We start from the raw sequence: 8,165 nt of genomic DNA on the forward strand, positions 1-8,165 counted from the left end.
GGGGATATATGAACTTCCGGGGGAAAGCGTCTTCCGTCACGGATAGTTTTGTTTCTACTTCGTTGCCATGTTAGCTAACTGTTAAAACCGGTTTCAGCGGCAGCTAGTTAGCAAAACATTGTGAGGAATATATCCGCTGTGACTCGAGTAAGTACAAAGATTAATATATGTTAATGTAGAGAGTTATAACTGGGGATACGTTATTCTGTGTGACATGATGCTGCTGTGTTAGCCACTTAGCAGCTACTAACTATAGCTATGCTAATGCTGTGGTATTAGCCATGACTTGACAGCACTATGTCCACTGAATATTATAATTTTCCGTCTGTGTCAAATCTAATGTTAGCCAGCTAATTTGTGTGCAAGCTAGGCTAGCGTGCTAACGTAACCTGCCCATGTGTTGCTTCAGCGTGTAGCATGTGTACGTGTTAGCATCTGTGATAAAGCTTTATAGTTTCCATCACCTCTCCACAGAGAGTGCACTCATGTCGGGCAGGAGCAGCGGTGTGGAGTGGGTTGAGACAACCGAGGAGGTTGTTATAACAGAGGAGAGTCTTCCCTCTGAAGACAGCACCCCTGCAGGTACGAGAGGTTTGATTGTTTGACATTTAAACTGGTTATAGGAGTTGGTTTTATATGTTTCTAACATAGTGTATTTGTTGTTTTAGTGATACCTGTCTTAGAACCAGCAGAAACGCCAATCCAGAAGTTACTGGACACTGTGGGACATGGAGACAACCCAGAGGCTGATGGTGGCTTTTGTAAGCAAGAGACACTCTTTCTTCTGTTTTTTTATCACAGCGCCCTTGTGTTTAATGAAGAGTTTCCACATTATCTACAGACTCAAACTAAAGAATGAAAATTTATGGAATATGCCTGAGTATGGCATTGTTGTTGTTTTATTCCTCCTACTAATATTTATCCTCCTCTTATGACTGGAAGAACAGATTTCCATACACAGCTATGCAGTGTTTCACTTTATTGATGCTCTGATGAAGGTCTCATAGACAGAAAGCTCAACAATAAAGTGAAACATTACATAGATTTAAGTGTGTTTAAGTCTTGTCTACCAGTTTGGACTCATTGAAGTTTCCAGCACCTTGCCAATACTAAGCTGGGTAGAGCGGTGGTTGTGCTGCACCCTTTTCTTATGACTAAACTTTCCTTTCCATTAAAGGTGCGGTATGTAGGATTTAGGGGGATATATATGTAATAAATCCCCCTAAATCCTACACACTGCTCCTTAAATTTTATACTAAAATAAGGACATTTAAACATGTCGCTGTGACAGTAGAGTAAGTGTTTAAACTGACTCAATCTGAAATTCACAGAAGCCCATACAGTCCACAGGTTTTTTATTACAAGCAGGTGCCGTAGTTAAAGGTCTGATTGTAAATGGAATATTACATTTAAATATGCCGTATCTTAATGTGTTAAATAGTTACTGAATTTATACTGACAAGCATAAACTTTAATTCCTGTGCTCTTCTGTTTTCCAGATTGTGAGGAGTGTCTGACTCTCTTCCAGGACCAGAATGACCCCACTAACATTAACGGCCCGTCTTTTATCCTCGACTTTCCAACGAGCATGGGTCTCCCCCAGAGGGCTCTCCTCACTCTGCCCTACGGCCTGATGATAGGCAGATCCAGTATTCCCAGTGCAGGCGTTGGGGTCATAAACTACGGCCCGATAGTGTCTCCAGGGATGCATTTTGGACCATATGAGGGGGAAGTGACAACAAGGGAAAACGCCATGGAAAGTGACTTCTCCTGGGAGGTGAGCTTGGATTTGGTTTGTCTCTGGAAATACCTCTTATTGGGGTTGTTGTTACATGTTCATATTTTGTCATAAATACTCTAATTTTCTGCAGATTTACAAAGAAAAAGATGAGTATGAGTACATTGACGGTGCCAGAGAATCGCACTCAAACTGGATGAGGTAAAGTATTGAATTCTACCATAGTGGATGTGTCTGTCGTCTTCTGTTTCAGTCTCATTTAAATTGAGTGTTCTTCCAATTTGGCACTGCACATTTATAACATTGTCAAACATGCGATGGACAGCTTATACAGAGTATCAAACTCAATGCAGAAAGAGGGATGTCATCTCTTTTTATTCTAAGCATTCAGGTACCTACATTACCCACAGTGCAACTCAACCGCCAGCAGTGTGTGATGCTAGCACCAGCTAATGTATGAATGTCAGTGCTGTGGTCTGGCTTTGTTTGTTTTTCTTAGTTAACCCCATGATATCTGCCTTCACACTGCAGACGATGGTGCATCTAAAAATCAGTCCATGTTTATATTCCTCTCTCTTCTTACACAGGTACATAAACTGTGCTCGTAACAAAGATGAGGCGAACCTGCTGGTGGTCCAATACAAAGGTAGCATCCTTTTCCATTGCTGTCGCAGCATCCACCCTGGAGACGAGCTCATGGTTTGGCCCAGCAGCAAACTTCTCGACCATTTTAGTGAAGCTTGGACCCAGGTGTGGATTATGAAGCTGAATGCAACAGGTACTGTCTACAACCTAAGTGTCACTTTGTAGTTCAGGGTTCCCACACTCATAAAATCCCTGGCACTGTTATGAAAGTTAAATAAACTGTTTTCCAGGTCTGCGGATGGTTTGAAATTAACAGAATGTTTTTGGTAAAGTTTTGAATATGCATAGTTTTGGTTATTATCTAGAATACGTTTATCAAAATGCTAAAACACGTCTTCAGTGGCGCAAAATACATTCCTTGTATTACTGATTTAATGTAGTGCTGTGCTGCATGCCTGTTGAAACATCACTAGTATCATGTGATACATAGACCAGACCAGCACTGCATTATTGCCAAGGCCACACCCCCTTTTTGGTGACAGAAACTGTCACATACAGAGAGAAACAGGAAAATGTAGTGTAGCAGGTTAACCAAGGCTTTTACACTGAGATTTGAGGCACATAAGACGCATGACCATTCAGTGTCAGTGTGATTAATCTTTAAATGATGCTTGATAGCTGCTTAAGTTGGAGGCTGCTGCAGCACATACAGTACAGCAGCATCATGCAAAAAACACACCAAGCAGTGGCGAAATGCAGCCTGCGGCGAGCTGGCATGCAGCACCCATGGAAAGCAGCAGTGGCAACTCCGAGCTGCGATCATTTGATTCTGCACTGAAGTGCAGACTAAGGCCCCGATCACACAGAAAGCATTTTAGCAGCTGGAGGCATTGTTTTGTAATTATTTTTAATGAGAATGAAACTTTTTGCTGTAGTTTTTGCGTTGCAATGTGCCTCGCGTTTCTGTGCTCTAGGCACTTGGCATTTTTGCCAGAGTTTAAAAAAAGTCAGAGCAGAAAAACGCCCTTCGTCATCTCTTTGTTGTCATCTTTTTTCAAATTGCCCAATCGGATAAGGACAGAAACGGAGGGTTCGGCAGGGACAGAGCACCTGCAGCAGCAAGCGAACATGCAGTCTGTAGTCATTTGACTCGCCCAGCGGACTTCACTAAAAGCTGATTGGCTGTAGAAACAGGTGACATGCTTTACGCTCTAAAATCGGCCACTGTCGACCAGCAGAGTTGCAGGCGACACCATCATCCGGCTTGAGTCGAGCTCAGACTGGTTGGTTCACACTGCTGCAACTTTTCTCTGCATCGTTCTAAAACAGTTTTGTCTTGTTGTGAATCTTTGGTCTGAACTGGGCCTAACAATTACAGGATCTTTGGTTTTCTATCCCCCAAAGAGGGGTTGGCCTTGACATTTTGTAAAGTACCTGTATGTGCTGGTCTGGTTTTATGGCATATGCAGCTAGTGTCCATTGAGAATGTGTAACAAGCGAGTAAAGTTAGCGCGCTAGCAGTTTGCTTATCTGCAAATGCCTGGGAAGTGCATGTTGAATAATGTTTGGCTGGTGTAAACTACTTAAAGTCATGAAAATGGGGTTAAATACTAGGGAAAAAGATTGAAAATTCATAGGTAAAAAAGTGGGGGAATCCTGGTAGTTATTCTTTATTGACTCTGTGACAATGCAAAATTATTTTTTAAATCTGGTCATTTTATGTTGACATTTTTTTCTCCTCTTCTAAATTGCAGAGAGTAAAGCAACTGCAGCATCTCAGATCTTCCTGTGCTCCCACTGTCAGCTGTCCTTCACCACAGAGTCCTTCCTGCAGCGTCATACAGAATGCTTCCACATCCAGCCTGAAGACACAACACCAGCTGCTGAGACAGCTGAACCTGAAAATCCTCCTTCCAGTGCTGACTCAGGTGACCCTGCAGCATCCCTGGTGGTGTTAACCGTTGATCCCGTCGAGTCCAAAACATGTGGTGATTGCGGGAAGACTTTCAAGCAAATACCTCACCTCAGGAGGCACAAGCTTTGCGTCCACTCAAACAGACGTCCCTACTGCTGCCCACACTGCAGGAGAAGTTTTAGCCAGGCGTCTGGATTAATCAGACATCAGCTAGTCCACAGAAAGCAAGCTGCAATGAAAGAGATGAACAGTGTTTCTAATCAGAACAGAGACATCAGTGAGAAGGAGGAGAGCCTGACACAGATATCTGAACTTTTAAACATGGCAGATCCAGCTGTTACTGAGGAAACAAAGGACACGACTGAGAGTGACGATGTACAAGAACCTATGAATGTAACTGAGACTGAGGACGCTGCTGCAGGAGAGGCAGAAACATCCCAGTTCATTTGTTCAGACTGTGGCAAGAGCTTCACAAACGATGCCTCTCTGAAAAAGCATAACGCATATGTCCATCAGAGGTTACGTCCATACGTCTGCACTGTGTGTCACAAGTGTTTTGGCCAGTACAACGACCTGACCAGGCACCTGCAGCACCACCAGAAACATGGCAAGACGGGAGAAAAACTCAATGAGGCTCCGAAGGAACCCACCAACATGCCCTTTAGCTGTGCTGAGTGTTCACTTACGTTTCCTTCAGTGGAGGCTGTTCAGCAGCACATAACTGAGCATCACTCAAAGGAGACAACAGTGGACAATCAGGAAGCCGATCCAGTGCTCTGTGGTGATCAGAGCAATGATCCAGATTACAGTCCACAACCCTCGATGGCTGAAACAGTTGAATCGGCTCAAAAACGTCAAAGGCCTCAGCGGGTTGGCGCTGGATCTAAAATTTCTGCCATAACCAAGCTCATAGCTCCAAAACGCAGGGCAGCCATCTGCAAGAAGCCGCTTAGGAGCTCTGCTGAACCGGAGGCGCCCGCAGTCAGAAGCGCCAAGTTCAAAAAATACAAATGGTTCAGCTGTAAACGCTGTAAACGAACATACGGAAACCCAGACGATCTCAAAGTACACAAGTGCACCTCGAAACAGCTGGAGTGTGGTCAGTGTGGGGCGACCTTTAGTAAGTCGGGCTTCCTGAAGAGACACGAGCAGATGGTGCACGTAAATGCAAAGTCTTGCAGCTGTGAGCGCTGCGGTAAAGTCTTCACTACATCTGGGAACCTGAAAAAGCATCAGAAGAGCAACACGTGCATGAAGTATCACTGCACGTCAGAGCCTTTCCCATGCTCGTACTGTCAGTTCTCCTTCACTATGAAGAGCTACCTTATTAAACACATCAAGAGGCACCACCCGGTGGAGTATCTGTCACACTATGATTCAGACAGCCTGGTGGATCAGCTGGAAGAAGAGGAAGAGGAGGGGGCCAAAGAATATGTATGCCCCCACTGTGGGAAGACCTGTGCGAACGCTAAATCTTTAAAAGCTCACGCGTGCTTCCAGCAGGTGAAGGTGCTGTACTTGTGCACCGACTGCGGGAAGGGCTTCACGAACCACTACGGCCTCAAGCAGCATCAGCGCATTCACACGGGCGAGAAGCCGTACAGCTGCCCCCACTGCAGCAAAAGCTTCTCCTACACCGGCCAGCTCAACGTGCACCTCAGGACTCACACGGGTGAGAAGCCGTACCTGTGCACCCACTGTGGGGAGAGCTTCAGGCAGTCGGGAGACCTGAAGCGACACGAGAGGAAGCACACGGGGGTCAGGCCCTACAGCTGCCCCGAGTGCTGTAAAAGCTTCAGCCGGCCGCAGAGTCTGAAAGCGCACCAAATGCTTCACCTGGGACAGAGAATGTTCAAATGCACCCAGTGCGGGAAGAGCTTTTCCCGAAACTATCATCTCAGGAGACACCATCAGAAGATGCACTTGTAGTCAAATTGTTAGGACTTGGAAAGGCTATAGAAGAGCTTGAATTGATGCCAGTGTAAACTTAATTGCACTAAATGGTCAAGTACATCACTGTGCACTTCGAATGTTGCAGAGAATTTTTGAATGTCCTTTACGCAACATTATTTAAAGTTATATTTAAGTTTGTTTAAAGCATTTCACAACCCAAAGATTGGAACTTTATGTGTAGAATAATACATTTTTGTTACAGGGTATGTGTTTTGTTTTCAACCTGGACCCTATTTCCCCATGTTTTTGTGTCTAAACGACTAGTGGATAAAAAAATTTTTGGAAGTGGTTCAGTGTTTAGGGAGTGTGCTGCAGCTAGCAGAGACAAACAGGTTGCAGTGTTAACACTCGTGGCATCTGGCACTGTCAATTTATGTCCACTCAAGGTGCTTTTTTGCCACTGACAGGCTCAGATGATTATTCTAAGTGTCTATTGAAAAATCCCCACAGAGACAGACCTTTTTGGTTATGATTATATCCGTTTTTGTTTAACCAGAAACCAAATTAACAGTAATTTTAGTGTATATAGAGCCAGTATATTTTTTACTTCTGACTGGATGAATTAAGGGTTTATTTCAACTAAACCAGAGTTGGTGATTGTTAGAAGAGTGGAAAGACAAGTCAAAAGGGTTTTTGTGAGTTTTATTTAATTTCTGTCGACTGTGAAGTGTGTTTTATTTTAAAATTACTGTTTATTTAAATGGAGTCTGGTGGGTTTGGCGACAGAGATTTCAGGGCTGTTTCTGATTAAAAAGTGGCTATGTTCAGACTGCACGTAAATCACTTTTGTTTCTCAAATCAGATCACGGAAGCATGAGAAATGGAGGTCTATAATTTCGCACTTCAAACAATTTATTTTGTTGCTCCTCATGCTGTCCTCCTTAGTGCTCTCCTACCCGTTTTCCACCAGCATGGAACTGGTTTTGTTCCGTCTCTTGCGCGTAATCTTGAACCATTCAGAGCATTTCGTTTAGAAATAAGTTGGTTCAGAGCCTGAAAAAGTTTGTTCTCAACTGGAACCAAGAAATAGCAGGTTTTTCCTTGACCTGGAGTGGCAGCTGTGACAACGTCAGTGGGCGTGTTATATTCGACAGGTTGGAGAGAGAGGATGGAGAAGGCAACAATGGGAAAGTCAAGTGAGAAATCTTCGGGAAAAAAAGATCATGCGGTGGTCTCATTGAAGATGCACAATTGCCATTAACATTTAATTGCAGCCTGTTTGCTGCTGCAGCCCAGTACTGTGCCAAAATTGTTGTCTCCTTAAAGCCACAGTGTGTAGGAATTTCTCCTATCTAACGTTGAAATCATATATTGTATTCAAACAGATGGCACACTCTAGCGCCTCACTGTTTCAAACACGTATTGCAACAACTGTCGCCGCTGTGTACCAGAAAGCTATGATAACACTGATGAAACCATGTCATCCGATACTACATGGAGTATTCATTCAGGCTCCTACACAGACACACACGACACGAGTTGACAAACCCCCTCATCACCATGCTGGCTGTGTTTACAACGTAGGACTGTTGGGGCGGATGTAAATTGAAACAAACCAATCACATCTTGTCCTTTGACAACTGACAAGTGGCTCAACCTCACACACCTCATCCCTCTCCTCGCATCACTGAGCCACTAACAGCTGTTACTGGCCAGTGGCACTACTGCCGCATAACAAAGTCCCACTCTTTGAGCATAATGCAGGATCATGTATTATGCAGCATCACGGGAGACATAATCCTCGTTGCCAAGAAAGTGCAAAAGGGAATCAAAAAGGCAGCGTGACCGGTGAATTAAAAAAAACAAGGGTCAGCATTGGGGTAGCCTTTCCCAGGTGGAGAGAGCTGCTGAAGGAGAAAGGTAATGCAATCACAGGCCAGCGCTAACAGCGGCTAACAGCCAACAGCGGCGCTGGCCTGTGATTGCATTACCATTCTCCCTCGGCAGCTCTCTCTACCTGGGAAAGGCTAACCC

General features: G+C 44.4%; 1 protein-coding gene across 1 annotated transcript; it reads left to right on the forward strand.

Annotated features, from left to right (window-relative positions):
* The first annotated feature begins 4 nt into the window (after window positions 1-4).
* On the forward strand, window positions 5-7,938 carry LOC125880561 (histone-lysine N-methyltransferase PRDM9-like). The gene is made up of 7 exons (XM_049563137.1): window positions 5-147; window positions 475-582; window positions 669-761; window positions 1,500-1,777; window positions 1,872-1,939; window positions 2,326-2,516; window positions 4,078-7,938. The coding sequence occupies exons 2-7, from the start codon at window positions 486-488 to the stop codon at window positions 6,165-6,167; spliced, it is 2,817 nt and encodes a 938-aa protein (XP_049419094.1). The 5' UTR covers window positions 5-147; window positions 475-485; the 3' UTR covers window positions 6,168-7,938.
* Window positions 7,939-8,165: the final 227 nt, after the last annotated feature.

The sequence above is a fragment of the Epinephelus fuscoguttatus genome, linkage group LG20, assembly GCF_011397635.1.
Source record: "Epinephelus fuscoguttatus linkage group LG20, E.fuscoguttatus.final_Chr_v1".
NCBI classification, from domain to species: Eukaryota; Metazoa; Chordata; class Actinopteri; order Perciformes; family Serranidae; genus Epinephelus; species Epinephelus fuscoguttatus.

Excerpts from the sequence above, each read along its gene's own strand:
- LOC125880561 (XM_049563137.1), top strand. The coding sequence starts at position 486 with ATGTCGGGCAGGAGCAGCGGTGTGGAGTGGGTTGAGACAACCGAGGAG. Across the intron at positions 1,940-2,325 it reads TCGCACTCAAACTGGATGAG|GTACATAAACTGTGCTCGTA; the intron begins GTAAAGTATTGA and ends CTTCTTACACAG. Across the intron at positions 2,517-4,077 it reads TATGAAGCTGAATGCAACAG|AGAGTAAAGCAACTGCAGCA; the intron begins GTACTGTCTACA and ends TCTAAATTGCAG.